This window comes from Cynocephalus volans, chromosome 3 (assembly GCF_027409185.1).
Source record: "Cynocephalus volans isolate mCynVol1 chromosome 3, mCynVol1.pri, whole genome shotgun sequence".
NCBI lineage: Eukaryota > Metazoa > Chordata > Mammalia > Dermoptera > Cynocephalidae > Cynocephalus > Cynocephalus volans.
Window position 1 is genome coordinate 175,716,029 of NC_084462.1, and position 16,375 is coordinate 175,732,403.

Below are 16,375 nucleotides of genomic sequence, written 5' to 3' on the forward strand. Positions count from 1 at the left end.
TAAATAAATAAAACTACACACATATACAGAGAACCTAGATATTAAAACCTCCATTTTACCTATACTGTTTAACCAGAAAAGTTAAGCCTTGATTTCACTTCTAAAGGAAAAAGAAAAAAACTTTAAGTAAATAACTCTTGGAGCTGGCCAGTTAGCTCAGCTGGTTAGAGCGCGGTATAGTAACACTACGGCCGGGGTTTGGATCCCCATACCGTCCAGCCGCCAAAAAAAAAATAATAAAATTAAAAATAAATAACTTACAAATCAGTAAGAAAAAAAAAATGAGAACAATGGGCGGGTGGCAGGGCAGAATGAGACCCAGGCTGCACGCGCCGGGCTACGGAGAAGAGCACTCGGGCGGGGACACCGCGCGACGCCCACGCCGCGGACCCAGCAGGGGCAGCCTCGGGCCCGGAGCCCCGCCCCCGCCAGGCACGCCCCGCCCCCAGAGAGTAGGACGGGGCCCGCCTCCTTAGCAACTGACGGGACGCTTTCGCCTTAGCAACCAGCGCGGCTCCCACCATGGCTCAAGAGGAAGCTGCTGCCCGGACGGAGAAAGTCATCCGGATCCAGAGGGTGTTTATAAACCTGCTGGACACCTACAGCAGCGGAAACATCGGGAAGGTGAGCGGCGGCGGCGGCTCAGAGCCGGACCCCAGCCCTCTGCGCCCCCGGCCAGCGAAGCCAGCGAGGGCCCGGCCACCGGGCGCTGTCGGGCCTCACCGAAGGGAGGGTCTAGTGTCCCGGGCACCGTCGATGCCCCCTGGACCCCAGCCCGCACCCGGGATAGACAATTGTGCCCACCTGGAAGCCCAGGTGTCTGGAGATGGCAGATCCAGCCCTGATTCCTCCCCTTTTAACGTGGGGAAACCGAGGCCGAAAGGAAGGAGGGGACTTGCCCAAGACCACATACAGAGTTGGGGGCAGGACCTGGGCATAGAGCCCAGCTCTCCTACCTTTTAACTGAGCTCTTTCCTCTCCGCCGCTGCCTCCACATAGTTGGGGGCCCTGAGTCCCATGAAGCTTTCTCACCTCTCTCCATATTTATTAGCCCTGGAAAATGAAACTATTCAAAAGGAGGACGCTGGGGCCCTTCATCTTAAAACGCTGTCCTCAAAAGAAGCCATGATTTTATCATTTTCCCCAGGAAGGACCCATTGATCTTAATGCTGTCCTGTGGAGCTACACAGAAGTCTAAGCTCACTCTGGGCAGACTTCTGTGAGGCCAATAGTTACACTTTCAGACAAGACAACGCTGCTTAAAATAGGGTAAGGCTACAGTACATACCATCTGTTTTAGTTTTCTAGGGCTGTAGTAACAAATTACCAGTAGCTGGGTTACTTAAAATAACATAAGTTATTTTCGCACAGTTCTTGAGGGAAACAAGTCCAAAATTAAGGTGTCCACAGGGCTGGTTCCAACTGGGGGCTCTGGGGAGAATCTGTTCCATGCTTCTCCTCTAGCTTCTGGTGGTTGCCAACAGTTCTTGGCACCCCTTGGCTAGTAGACCCATCATTCCAATCTCTGCCTCTTTCTTCAGTGTTGTTCTCCCCTGTGTCCAAATTTCCCCCTTAAGAACACTAGTCATTGTATTAGAGCCTACCCTAATCCAGTATGATTTCATATTAACTTGATTACATCTGCAAAGACCCTATTTCCAAATAAGGCCACATTCACGGGCTCTAGGAGAACAGGAATTTGGGGAGTGGAGGTGCCACTCAACCCAGTACGCCATCTAAAATTTACTAGTCAAAACACAGATTTTGGTATATAATTTCTATGTAAAAATACTGTATTTTATATAGTATGTAATTATATATGATAAACAAATATATGATATGTATATTATATGTCTACTAGAGAGGATTCAAAACATGATTCTACACTGCCAGAAAATGTAGAAAAGTAGGGGCAAGAACACAAAACTAAAACAATACATTAGCAATTTTTTTTTAAGGAAAGGAAGCCTTTGGGCCGACCGGTGGGTCACTTGGGAGAGTGTGGCGCTGACAACACCAAGTCAAGGGTTAAGATCCCCTTACTGGTCATCTTTTAAAAAAGAAAACAACAACAACAAAAAAAACAAGTATAGTGTGATCTTATTTGTGTTTTTCAAAAGGATAGATACTGATATAGAGAAAATAGATAAATAGATCGATTATCTATACTCAGAAAATATCTCAAAGGATAATCAAGAAACTGTCAACTATTATCATCTCTGGAATCTCTGGAGGATGGGATTCATTCATTCATGAGCACCTACTAAACGCTAAGCACAGTGAATAAGACAAAAAAAGTTTGCTGCCCTCAAGGACTCGTCTTCTGGAAACAGACAGGCAATAATTTTTCACATAAACAAGACATTTGAGTGATAAGTACTCTGGGGAAAGAGGATAAGATGACTGCTGGAAGAGAGCAGCTATTTTAAATACAGTTGCACGAAAGGGCTCTCTTGAAGGGTGACATTTAATATGGCATGCATAGGATGAGGATCAAGCCAAGGAAATAGTACTGAGAGGGCACAGCAAAGGTAAAATTTCCAAAGCAGGAATAAGCTGGGTGGTTTCTGAGAACAAAGTGGCTAGGGTGCAGTGAACCAGAGCTTCCAGGGCCAACCTCATTAGATGTGGCAGGCACCATGCCCAAGGCCCACAAAACTTTTAGGGGTCCAGAAGAGTATTTTAATTTCTTTTAAAATCAGAAAGAAACAAATGAAATTTTAGTGTCAAAGACTATGTTTGTCTTTATAGCATGCAGTCTTACAATACAATTTTTAGTGTTTTTTATGGAGGAGGGGCCCATGAAGGTCAGAACGTGGTGCTACTCAGCTCCTAAACAGTGATACACTCACAGTCAGCACTCCATAGATATTTGTTGCATAAATTACACTTGATCTTAGCCAAAAGGCTGAGAAGCGATTCTTGTTGCATAAATTAGTGAAGCAGAGTCAAGCACAGAGGTCCAGATCATGCGTGGCCTTGGTCAGGAGTTTGGTTTATATTCTAAATCCAAAGGAAAGCCATTGGAGTGTATAAAAAAGGAGGTAGCATGATTGAGATTAGGAATGAGAGAGGGAGGGGAGTTTAACTTTTTACTTTATGCCTTTTTAATCTCTGATTATTTTTTAAGACATAATACTTTTATCATAAAACTTCTTTTAGTATGCAGGCATCTTTTTCAAAAGCTTTTCAAAGAGGGAATTTTCTAGTTTGTCCTTAATTAATCAGGCCCTCTCTTTCTCAAATTCCAGGTAATTACTGTTAATCTGTCCTAAGCAACATGGGGGTGAGGATATGAAGCATATAAATGAAATGGAAGTCACGCGTCTCGTTTTCAGGCTTACATCCAGTTGGGCAATGCCACCCCAACCCCTTATCCCCCAGTTCCCTGCCCATGCAATCTTGGGCAAGTTACTTATTGCTGGGCATCAGTTTCCTCATCTATAAAATGGGATAATACAGTGGAATGTGTATGTGTAAGAGATAAATGAAAATATATATAATGTACCTGGGAGAAATATATTCCAATAAGAGGTTGAATCTGTCAGGGCCGGCCAGTGGCTCACTTGGAAGAGCGTGGTGCTGATGGCAACAAGGCCACGGGTTCAGATCCCTATATGGGGATGGCCGGTTAGCTCACTCAGGAGAGCGTGGTGCTAACAACACCAAGTCAAGGGTTAAGATACCCTTGCTGGTCATCTTTAAAAAAAAAAAAGAGGTTGAATCTGTCAATCTTGCATGCTAATTTGAACAGTTTTTAATCAAAGTAAATGATACTTATTTGTTTGGTTTTGTTATGTTTTTATTCTCAAGGTGTGGTAATGTCAAAATTATTTTTATATATTTAATATGTAATTTAAAATAAAATGGTTGTTTGCATATGTAAATGATTGTTTACTTATATATGAACAAAACTCTTAAACATTGGATAAGCCACCTCCAAGGATAGTTTTTGTAAAACAAGAAATGTTGCCAAGTTCGTTCTATTTCATTATTCAATATGGTAGCTGCTGGTCACATGTGGCCACTGAACACTTAAATGTGGCTAGTCCAGATGGAGATGTGCTATAAATGTAAAATGCACATTGAATTTCAAAGACTATGTATAAAACAAATTTAAAATACATCACTAACAATTTTTTATATTGATTACTTTTAAACTGATAATATTTAGAGTATATTGGATTAAATAAAACATTATTTGAATTAATTTCATCTTTTTCTTTTCACTTTTTTTATGTGGCTACTAGAAAATTTTAAATTACCCAAGTGACTCACATTACATTTCTATATACCTACTAGACAAGACAAACATCTTCACTGTAGCCCAGCTCCACATGTTGCTGGAGCAGGGCAGTATCCTTAAACAAGTTATTTAATTCAGAAGCACGTACTAGATTGAAAAAAAAAAAAAGCTATGTAAGCTCTCTGAGCCTGAGTTCCTCATCTATAAAATGGGGAATCATAACAGTATCCACTTCACCGTGTTGTTATGAGAATTAAATCGACTTAAATAAGATGACAGTTTGCAAAGCATTAGCTTTGCCTCTGTGGCATCTTGCAAGCCCTCGATAAAGAATAGTTTGTAGAATTATCATTCATTAGCTACCCTTGCTCTAATTTATTGTATTTGGGAAATTTCTGTTTTCTTGCAGTTTCTATCTAACTGTGTAGTTGGGGCTTCACTTGAAGAAATTACAGAAGAAGAGGAAGAAGAGGATGAAAATAAGCCAACTCTCCTGGAAGCCTCATCAGCCAAACTGAAAGAAGGCACATTCCAGATTGTGGGCACACTTTCCACACCCGAAAGCCATTGGCCCAACTTTGCCGTGGAGACATACTCTGTAAGTCCAGGTGGTTTTTGCTAGGAATAGACAAAGGGAAGAGTCACCTTTCATTGTGACACCCTTACAACATGTTACTCTTTCCTTCTCATTCCTTCCCTTCTGCAGATGTGGGGAGAGGGTGTAGTGAGGGGCAGGGCTGCGCTCTTGTCTTACTACTGTGGTGGAGATCAAGCACATTTTCTACACATTAAATTATTGGTGGAAGTTAAGACTTTAAATTAGACATTCTTGGAGAGGATGAATTGACTTGGACTTTCACACTCATAAAATTCTTCTCTAGACTGTGCGTAAAGCATATTCTACCCTGCATTACACAAGACAACTCTGTGTTATGGTGGGTGTGACTTGTGAAAGTGAAATATCCTTCAGTAAAAAGCCACTTACTTATACATGACACGTTTCTTTGCCCCCCATGGATTTGTCACCCCACTTCCCCTGGGTGACAGAGATGAAAGGATTACTCAAAGCCCATCTCCTCTGAGCAGTGAGAGACCCCAAAGTGGTTAATCTCCTGCCAGAACCCTCAAGCGAGAGGCATCCCTTCCTTGGGAAATTAACCCCGAATTGGGGTTCTCTTCCTGCATTTATTTTCCAGACCAGGAAGTTACAGGAAGAGAACATAGGTGGGGTTATAGTTTAACAATATAGGCTGGTAACTTTCAGTGAAACAAGTCAGATGATATTCCATTAGACAATTAAGTGATCTTACAGAAATTTCTCAGTATCTTTACATAACAATCAGTAGCTAGTCTGTCCTTGAGCCAGAAACCTTGCTGTGCCACAAATCTTTATCTTATACCAGAGACTTTATAGCCTGAGGAAAATTTCCAGTCTTCCATAAGGTTAATATTTGAAACTGCAAGGCTTCGGGAAACCAGGCCCTGTGAAGTACATTTGCTTTAAGAATCCTTTACATCTCCCCCCATTTTATTTATTTAAAAGAAAAAGCAAAAGCTATAGATCAGGTTGGCACAGTTAATACAAAAGCATTTAAAGCAAAGTTGGTATCATTTAGCATGGCAAGTCCTTTTAATTTACTTCAGGTGAGGACTGATGGTGTCATCATCTCTCAGGGCAGCTGCAGCGGCATCATTCCAGGTGCTGTGAATTGGGTGTAACTACCAATTGTTGAAACCCTGGAATGGGATTCTGCTCCATAAAATAGTTGATTCTGAGTCCAGAGAGTTTGTTATTGTTAATCTGTCCAGGACCTTACTGCTTTCAGAGGGTCTAGTCTTTTGTAAAATTTTTGATCAATTACAAGTCTTTTGTTTAAGAATAGGATGTCTCATCCAAGTTACAAACACCCTCTTTAAGGCCAGGAAAATTTAGAGAACTGCTTTTGTAGAGAAGATGTTATTTCCTCCTTTATGATCAAGGCATACCTCATAAAAGCATTGATGATCAATATCTTGATTGAAAAGGTCTTACTTTTCTTTGTCTAAATCTCTTGGTATTGGGAAGGCTCTTTCCCAGGTGGTGATTGAAAGAAGCACCTCTGCTCACTTTCTTTCAGTGATCTGCCCATCAGAGGGAAAGATGAACAGCAGGTTGAAGCAGCAGTTTAGGCCAAATTACGGCAAACATGAAAGAGAGATCAGCAACTTGGAAGTGAGACATGCTATCTTATATCCAAAGTCCTAAATTATATCCTGTTATAAAGAGAGAGAGAGTTAATTTTCATTGAACTTATAAAAATAGCCACATTGCCATAATAATCATAAGGATACTTAAAGTTATTAAATTTGGGGGGGATCACATAGGGAGAAAACAAATACTTGTACTTCTGTTTTAAATGACATTTTACCAAACTGTTGTTAGTTACAGATAGCTAAAGAGAGAGAGAGAGTTTTCTTAAATTTGGAAAACATTAGGAGAACCAGCAGTGTTTTAAAATAAGGAAATTATAAAAACCCATAATTCTTTTTAATTAATTTACCAATTAACTTTTGTTGTTTTGACCTTTGTGAGCAATTTCACAAACTCATCAGTTTTTTCATTAGAATTTTGGAACTTTAGTTTAAAGCTATGAACTCAAAGTTTGTCTGGAAACTGTACCTATCAGAGTTTTTTCATGGAATATTTGAAGACAGAACATTTTAAAATTATACTTAAACCAAGGTTATGACCGGTAGCATTTATATCAAGACACAGTTATTTAAGAACCTTACAATATTTGGAACACATATCTGTAACACCTTTAGTACTGACAATGTTTTCCCATATAGTCTAATTTATTAAATAAGCCAATTAGTTTTGATACATCTATTGTATATACTTTGAGAAATTCCAGGGCCCTTGGAATTCCTCAAAGTTATTTTAAACTTTCAGAATTTCGTGTTGGAAAGCTTTGTTAAATAACAAAAGGTTTAAATCATTTAGTTGAATAAGATCACAAATTACTACAAAAAATAAAACCAAAGTGACAAAGGGTTTTAAGAATCCTTTAAAGAGAGCACAAGAAATTATCATGAAATAAGTTTTTTAAACCAGTTATCTAAGGGACAAAGAAAACCTTTTACAACTTTGCATCAAGAGCAGTTAAGTGAAAAGACCTTTAGTTATCCTCTTTGATTAGTAAACCCAGGCAATGATGTGTGCTGATAAGAACATTTTTATACATTCAGGTTAGGAAATAGGTGTCCATTTATCAGAGCAAATTATACAAAGCCCAGTTTGAGTTTTAGCTATATTTACCAAATACATATTTATGGTTTCCCAGCCAAAAACTTGGTGTGTTAGATCTATACTCTTATCAGTTAATGCAAACTAGGGCCTATGCGATATTTGGCATAGGTTTCTTTTCACTAGCCATTTCAGGTCCCAGGTTTCCATGTGGCATTTGGAGCCATGTGGAGCTTAAGACAGAGGGCGGTATATACATAAAAGATATCATTTCTCCCAGCATGGCCAGGAGGCAGAGCTGAGATAATAAGGAGACATATTGACCTAGAGACAAATTTAGGTAAAAGGTTTGAATCAAATTTTGAAAATATGTTTATCAAAACTTTAGAAGATTTAAGTCACGTGAACTTGAAAAGTATACTTATTTATATAATGAGTGCGCATTAATTATAAGTCAATTTGGTACCTTGAGCATAACACAATTACACAAACAGACATGAACATATAGACATAACATACATCTTACACATGCATATATGCAGACATAAACCACAAGAGCAAACAAGGATCTTATAGGTTTTGTTCAAGATGTAAAAAAAAGCTCACTAGTGAAAAGGAGAGTCAGGTTTAGATTCTGTTATTTCCAAAAGACTTATTGGCGAGGCCTCACCCTGCCTTAAAGAAAGCAAGATAACAAATTTACATTGTAAAGCAAAGTATGCAAGCCCTTTCAAGAAGATGCAGAGAAGGGCCGGCCTGTGGCTCACTCAGCGGAGTGTGGTGCTGATAACACCAAGGCCACAGGTTTGGATTGCTATATAGGGATGGCCAGTTAGCTCACTTGGGAGAGCATGGTGCTGACAACAACAAGTCAAGGGTTAAGATCCCCTTACCAGTCATCTTTAAAAAAAAAAAAAAAAAGATGCAGAGAAGATTCTTTTTTTCTTCTTAGAAAATAGCATAGAATTCTACCATAGGATTTTGTGAAGAAGTACATAGATGAGACTAGAAAATAATTTAGAAGTCTGTTTAAAATGCCAGAAAATTTGAGACAATCTAGTTAAACAGGTAGATTTTAGTCTAGTTTTTGTTTTTTAAATGGGTTACTGAGCTCAAGAGCTGAGCCACCAATAAGAGATGAAACCATTTGACTCTTGAGGTTTTTAGGAGAAGAGCAGTAGACCCAAAATGGGTCTGGTTGGTACCATGGCTGCTTTTCTTCATAAAGCTCCAGAGTCTTCAAAGAATAAGAGTAGCACATGCAGTTGAGAAAAGAACCACTGCTTTTAAGAGAGGAGAGAAGCATTGTGCAGATAAGAAAGAAAAACATGCTCAAACAATACCAACGCTGTAAAGAAATATTAACTTCTTTTACTTTAGATTGTCCAATTTAAAGTTCTCTCAGTCACTGGCAAAGATTAAGTTTTATCCTTTTTTGGTGACATAAACATGTTTTAGTCTTTTGTTAAGGTCTTGGATAGGTCTCAGAGCAACTTGACATAGATTCCTAGTTGTTGGTGGGAAGCCTTAATGAGACCCATTGCATAATTAACCAGTGACCAATTTGTTCCCAAATTTTTATGTTAAGGCTCCTTTCCTTAAGGTATCAAGGACATGGTTGTTTAATATCCACTAACAGTTTTACAAGCTGCCATTCAGTTACTTATAGCCTGCTGCTTTAAGGAGACATAGGAGTTGTAATGTATGTTCAGTCTCCCCTTTTGTTAATGAATTATCCATATTTTAAAAGTAAAGAGAAGGAAAAAATATCTCCGGGGTTGAAAAGACCTAACTTTGACCTGCCGCAGGTGTGCAATCGTTAATCGAAAGCCACATAAGATTCCCTTACTGGGATGCATCTCCCTTATTAGGGACTCCCTTGCCGGGATGAACTGGATGTCCCTTTCCTCTCCAATGCTTGGCAGGTCAGTCTCTGATCCGTGGAGAACGTCCTCACATGGGGCACCATTTTGTTGCTTTGTTGCTTCACCCCCCATGGATTTGTCACCTCACTTACCCTAGGTGATGGAGATGCAAAGGATTACTAAAAGCCCATCTCTTCTGAGCAGTGAGAGACCCCAAAGCAGTTAACTTCCCTTGGGAATGCTCAAGCAAGAGGCATCCCTTTCTCAGGAAATTAACTCTTGCTTTTTCTTTTAAATAAATAAAATAGGGGGAGATGTAAAGGATTCTTAAAGCAAATGTACTTCACAGGGCCTGGTTTTCCAAAGCCTTGCAGTTTCAAATATTGACCTTGCAGAGGACTGGAAATTTTCCTCAGGCTGTAAGTCTCTGGTATAAGATAAAGATTTGTGGTACAGCAAGGTTTCTGGCTCAAGGACAGACTAGTTACTGATTGTTAATTAAAGATACTGAGAAATTTCTGTAAGATCACTTAATTGTCTAATGGAATATCATCTGACCTGTTTCACTGAGAGTTACCAGCCTATATTGTTAAACTATAACCCCACCTATGTTCTCTTCCTGCAACTTCCTGGTCTGAAAAATAAATGCAGGAAAAGAACCCCAATTCGGGGTTAATTTCCCAAGGAAGGGATGCCTCTCACTTGAGGGTTCTGGCAGGAGATTAACCACTTTGGGGTCTCTCACTGCTGAGAAGAGATGGGCTTTGAGTAATCCTTTCATCTCTGTCACCCAGGGGAAGTGGGGTGACAAATCTGTGGGGGGCAAAGCGACAATAACATACCATGGTAAGGACTGAATTGTGTCCCCCAAGTTTTATGTATTAGAAGTTTGATCTCCACTGTGACTGTTGGGAGGGTGGGAAATCCTATTATGGTCATTGAAAGGTGGGGCCTTGAAGAGATGATTAGATTGTGAGTACCCTGCCATAGTGAATGGTTTAATGGTGGTCATGGGTGTGGTTCTGAGGGCTTTAAAAGAAGAGCGCATGAGAGTCTCTCTCTGTCTGCTACACCATTCTGCCATGTGAGACCTCTGCATTACTGTCACCACCAAGGCCTTCACCAAATGTGTTCCCTGGACTTTGGATTTCACAGCCTCTGAAACTGCAAGCAATAAATTTCATGTTCTTACAAATTATGCAGTTTCAAGTATGTTGTTCTAAGTAACAGAAATGGACTAATACATACCATTATGTTGCTGTCTTATTGAGAAACAGTGCTGCTTCCATGTAACAAATTATACAACACAGTCCTTATCCTGAGACATTTAAATACCTTCAAGAAGATGTGTCCCTCTTTTCCTCCCAAGCTAACTTCTCTCTCCACCCAGCCTGCTACTCTCTGGACCCTACCATACAGTCTTATAAAGGCTAAATTCTGGAGCAGGTTTTTCTCTTTCTTCACCCAGCCTGTTCTTTTTATCCTTCATGATTTAACTCATGATGGCACCTCCTCCACAAAGCCCTCCCTGGTTCCTGCTTCTCCCCCATTCCCAGTTTAGTTTCTGAGCTCTTTTGTTATGCTCCCATAACATCCTTTACCTGCTTAGGTCATAACATTTCTCACACTTTATTGCCATTATTTGTCTATTGTGGGGCCTCAGAATATAACTGTCATCTACAGGGTAGAGACTGTGCCTTATTATCCTTGTGTTGATCGTGCATCTTTAGCAACTAGCACGATGACTGACACAAAGTGGCCCTCAATAAACATTTCTGAAATGAATGAAAGAGTCCCGTCCCAACATCTTTGGGATCTTTCTTTACCACTTATCCCCTTTCTGTCTCTTCTGGGTATTCACTTGCCACTGGCTTCTTCCTCTCCACCTATACACATGCTCAAATCTTTTCCCACAGTGAAAAATGCTTGATTCAGTCTCTTTCTCTGCCCCTGGTCCCTGCCACCGCTGAACTTCAGAAGGGGACCAGACAAATTTGCAGGCCTCATTACTTCACCTACAATTCCCTAGTCTGTCCACTTCTGGCAGGCTCCACCCCCACCACTTCACAGGAAATGCCCTGGCCAGTGTCACCAGGGATCTCCTAACTCTCAGGGGCTTATCTTCCTTGGCTTCCCAGCAGCAGCAGCCCAGCTTCCCAAGAGAAACTTTCCTTCCCTCTTTCTGCAACTGTGATGCCCTGATTTTTCTGTGCATCAGAGTGCTCATCCCCAAGTTCTTTTATTGACTCCTTTCTCTCTTTCCACCCTTTAAACAGAGTTTTCCGTGGAACTCTCACCTTTCTCATAATAGGTGTCCTTCTTATAGGTGTTCTTCTTTCTTGTCCAGTCCTGTGGCTTCAGCTCCCCATATAAGCCAATGCTTTTCGAACCTGTCTCCAGCCCTATTGACATACAAAAGGAACTGCCTTCTAGATCACTCCTGGTTGTACTGCAGGCATTGCTAAATCAACGTATCCAAACTGTATTTATTCCACCCCTCTATAAAACCACTCTGCCCTCTGTACTCCTGATCTTCATTAAAGATCTTCGGCTGGCTGGTTAGCCAGTTGGTTAGACCGTGGTGCTGATGACACTGAGCTCCAGGGTTTGATCCCTATACCAGCCAGCTGCCCCCCCAAAATTTTTTTTAATTAAAAAAAAAAGATCTTGCTTCCTCTATCAGTTGGGGCTGTTTTGGGCTAAGTAATAGGGAAAAAAATAACTAATAGGAAAAAAAAGGCAAGGCAAACTATATTAATAAATAAGGAAATTCATCAGCTTATGTAGCTGGCAGCCCAGAGGTAGAATGTTTTCAGGACTGATATGATCCAGGGGCTCCAGCACCTTTTCCTGCCCTTTCTTGAGCTCTGCCCTCCCCTGGGGGTGACTTCATCCTCAGGCTGGCAGCAAAGCTGCAATAATCCAGGGCCTTAGATTCATACACAATGACACCCTGATGAAGAAAACTTCCAGAAGGTCTCAGAGAAAGGAGGAAGAACAACCCCAGCAAGCATCTCCTTGAGTCCCCTGTCTAGAATTGAGTTATATGCCCTTTCCTGAACCAATCACTTGCCTTCAGATCAATAAGACTCATCCCCTAGGCCAAAGGATGGAGTTAATTATCCACAGGCTGCATAGAGCAGGATCTGAACAAAATTGGGGTTCTGGGAAAGAGGAAGAGGAAGTAGATGTTTGTAGACAACCAGCAGTGCTCCTTACATCATTCCTCATGCACTCACCCTCCACCGAAGCTGAAGGCCTCGGGTTGCTGTGGGCTCTTCCCTCACCCTTGCCTCCCACATCCTAGTGCTCATGGGATCCTCAACCCATCTCTTTGATAGCTCTCTAAGCAGCCCCTTCTTTCCATTCCCATAGCCATTTGCATGAGTTCAGATCATCATCTCTCACTATTTACCTGAATTTGACTCAGTGAATGTGTATTGAGCACCCCAAGGATCCAAGATGAACAAGGATCTCACAGCTAGCAGGGGCTCTGCAGCAGTACCGTAAACATGATGGCAGAGGTGTGCACACAGCAGCACCCAGGCCACTCTGAAAAGGGCAGCTGAAAAGTTTTTAGTCTTATCTATTGAGCCAGGCAAATGAAAGCTTCAAACTGTCCCTGCCAAACACACCGAGGTCCCCTAAGCTCCTCTGATCTTTAGGTCCTAGAGCCTCCAAAAGCACAAAGTCCTGCAGATGGCCATTTTTGGAAGGTTGGTACCTACTAGAGATGATGGGACTGAGGCTGGGCCTCCAGTGCCAAGTAGAGCTTGCCAAGCACATAAGGAAGGAATAAAACACCATACAAGAGGGAACACCTGGGAAAGTGTATGGCGTGCTTTGGAATAGAAAGTACCAGTTTAGCTAGAGCACGGGATGGGGGGAGCCCAGAGTAAGAAGCAAGGATAGCAGAAAAGGTGAGTAAGAGGGAAAACATTAGGTTGGTCCAGGTTGTAAAAGTTGCCTCCACCAATACATATGCTCAAATCTTTCCCACTGTAAAACACAGCAAACGATCTGCTATGCCCTGGGCATTCCAGACTCTTCTAGGTGAGCTCATATTAACCCTTTCAACCCAACTCAAATGTCAACTCCTCTGAGACATAATCACGTCTTCCTCCTAGTTCATCAAACCTCAAATGCAGCTCTGTGATAGCCCTTTCCATATTTGGGGCTGCCACATCAGGCTGTGTAGGTTGCATACTACCACAAGGGTACCTGGCTAAAGAAGTGAGTAGGGGCTGAATGGCAGCCTGTTCTTTTGGCTACACTGCGCCCCAGAGTGTATGCCTTCTTATAATTTTTCCACCAAGAGCAGGTTGCCTTTTTCTAATTTGTACAAAGGCTTCATGTGTGCTTAGTTGTGTCCTTGTCTACATAAGACTATAATTATTTGCTAAAAGTTTTCCCAGCAAAACACACACACATGATGCCCTGTAGTATCAGGAACTGTATATTATTCATTTTTACCTCTACCCTCAAGGTGAAAAGCAGGGCCCACAAATATTTGTTGGGAGAACAAATAAATGCATGAATGTGGTTACTCAACATCTGGTCAGGATGACTATTGTCTTGAAAATTCTTCATCTTCTTTATCTTGGACTGCATCTTGATTCTTCCTGTTCTTCCAGTGTTCTTTCTTCCTTTTGCCTGTGTGTCATTCCTAAATCTAGATCACCCCCAGGTGTACTAGGAGGGTAGTCCTTTCACACAGTCATGCTATTGATAAGGCTAAAATTGATGTTTGGATCAACATTGTCAGAGTGTCTTCCCTCTTGCACATTCAGTCCAGAAAATAAACTGAATGGCTGGTGTATGGGTTGAATTTTGTCCCCCCAAAAAGATATGTTGAGTCCTAATCCCTAGTACCTCGAATGTGACCTTACTTGGAGATAGAGTCTTTACAAAGGAAATCAAGTTAAAAGGTCATTAAGGTTGGACTGTGATCCAATATGACTGATGTCTATGTCACTGGTCTGTGACACATTTGTTTTATAAAAAGAGGAAATTTAGACACAGACATGTACACAGGGAGAATGCCATGTGAACATCAAGGCAGAGATCAAGATGATGCATCTATAAGCCAAGGAATGTCAAAGACTTCAAGCAAACCACCAGAAGCTAGAGGAGAGACCTGGAGCAGATTCTCCCTCACAACCCTTAGGAGGAACCAGCCCTGCTGAAACCTTGGTCTTTCACCCTCCAGAACTGTGAGACAGTAAATTTCTGTTGTTTAGGGCACTCAATTTGTAGTACTTTGTTAAAATAGCTCTAGCAAACTATTGCAAATGGTGCAAAAGGACTTAGAGAATAGGGCTGGAGAAACTAGCGGGCCAAGGTATGCTGTTGAATTGAACAAGGATGTGTTAACCTCACCAAGGCAGTCCTGTCCTTTCCTAAGGAAAAGCATCTACTTTCCTCTGTTCTCCAACCAAGTTGTGTGGTATGAGACCAAGTTTGATTTGAAAAGTTCTTCTTTAATGCAACTGGTCAAGGAAATATCTGATGCAGGGGACAAGGAAATAACAACAAATGCAAATCTTGGTTTGGAAATCCAGGGTCTTTTTAAGGTTTTTTGTTTGTTTGTTTGCTTGTTTGCAGCTGGCTGGTATGTTGATCAGAACCATTGACCTTGGTGTTATCAATATTGAGTTGTTATGGTTATCTTAGTACTCACCCATGCTATTGTCCTGTTGGGAAATGTGCTGGCATCCAAGCAGCAGGGAATGATTAGCTAAAACACGGTGATCACCAAAGTTATTTTGGCTCATGTAAGAACTTTACATTTTTAACCATTAAAAGTTTCTGTACTTTAAAAATATTCCCAACCGTCAACTGTAATAAGGTACCTTTCATCTAGAAAGAGAACAGATTAATTCCATCTTGAGGATTCTGAAACAATCCAGATTAATCACTCATCAGCACTTATGAGTGATTCATGATATATAATTTCTCAAATAATCTTACACAGAGTTTGAGTTAGCTTTAAATGCCTCATTCATCTTCTTCCAGTGTGTTCTAATTCTTCCCTTCTGAATTGGAGTTTAACAGCATGCATATATAGTACCTAAGATCATTGTGCAATTTTTTAATTATCTGTTCCAGGCTATTTTCACAAACTTCTCTGTTATTTGAAAACTATACACAGAAGAGAGCCAAACTTTCATTTTAAATAGAAATCCTTCTGCAAGCATTTCCTGTGGGACTCTTCATTGTAGCATATCTAATTTGGAAATTGTCATTCCACCTAAATATTAAGGTTACCTTGTTGGCTTCTTAAAGCAAATGACTGTCAATTTTCTTTTTCAGGCCATCTCTCGAGAAGACCTTCTTATGCGCCTGCTGGAGTGTGATGTTATTATTTATAACATCACTGAGAGCCATCAGCAGGTGGAAGAAGCCATATGGGCAGTCTCTGGTCAGTGAAGTGCACTCTTTTATCTTCAGGGATGCTATTTTTGTGCAGATTGCTTTACCTAAGAGTCATCTAATGAACACTAGGCAAATTAGGGCCATGAAAAAACTGGTCTGAGGGCCGATCCCATGGCGCACTCGGGAGAGTGCGGCACTGGGAGCGCAGCAGCGCTCCCGCCGCGGGTTCAGATCCTATATAGGGAAGGCCTGTGTGCTCACTGGCTGAGCGTGGTGCGGCTGGTCACAAAAAAGACAAAAAAAAAAAAAAAAAAAAAACTGGTCTGAGACTTACCTAAATGTATGAAATCCATGCTAATGAATATGCCTGTGAATAGGTACTTCTGAAGAATGGAATATTTTTAATCATCAGAAGAAAGGAGACATTAGCTTTAAAATTCGACCTTGATTCATTCCACAAGCACTGCTTAAGGAGATAGGGACAATGTACTAGAGATATACAAAGACAATGAAAGGCTTATACCCGTAAGGCACTTGTAGTCACACAATAGACCTAAGGCAGGCATGAGAAACTTCAATGCAAGATAGGGTCACTAGAAAGCTGTACACAAGAGTGATGTGACTGTAAGAGGAGAGGGAGTATTTCTAACTGTAAGGATTCCA

The 16,375-nt window shown here is 41.0% G+C and overlaps 1 protein-coding gene across 4 annotated transcripts in view; it reads left to right on the forward strand.

Annotated features, from left to right (window-relative positions):
- Positions 1 to 522: 522 nt before the first annotated feature.
- The window catches only part of AK7 (adenylate kinase 7), an 81,447-nt gene continuing 65,594 nt past the window's right edge, over positions 523 to 16,375 (forward strand). For all 4 annotated transcript variants that reach the window (XM_063091594.1, XM_063091596.1, XM_063091598.1 and 1 more), the window contains exons 1-3: positions 523 to 624; positions 4,656 to 4,844; positions 15,650 to 15,758. In XM_063091594.1, the coding sequence (XP_062947664.1) occupies positions 523 to 624; positions 4,656 to 4,844; positions 15,650 to 15,758 (400 nt within the window). The remainder of the gene's footprint in view (positions 625 to 4,655; positions 4,845 to 15,649; positions 15,759 to 16,375) is intronic.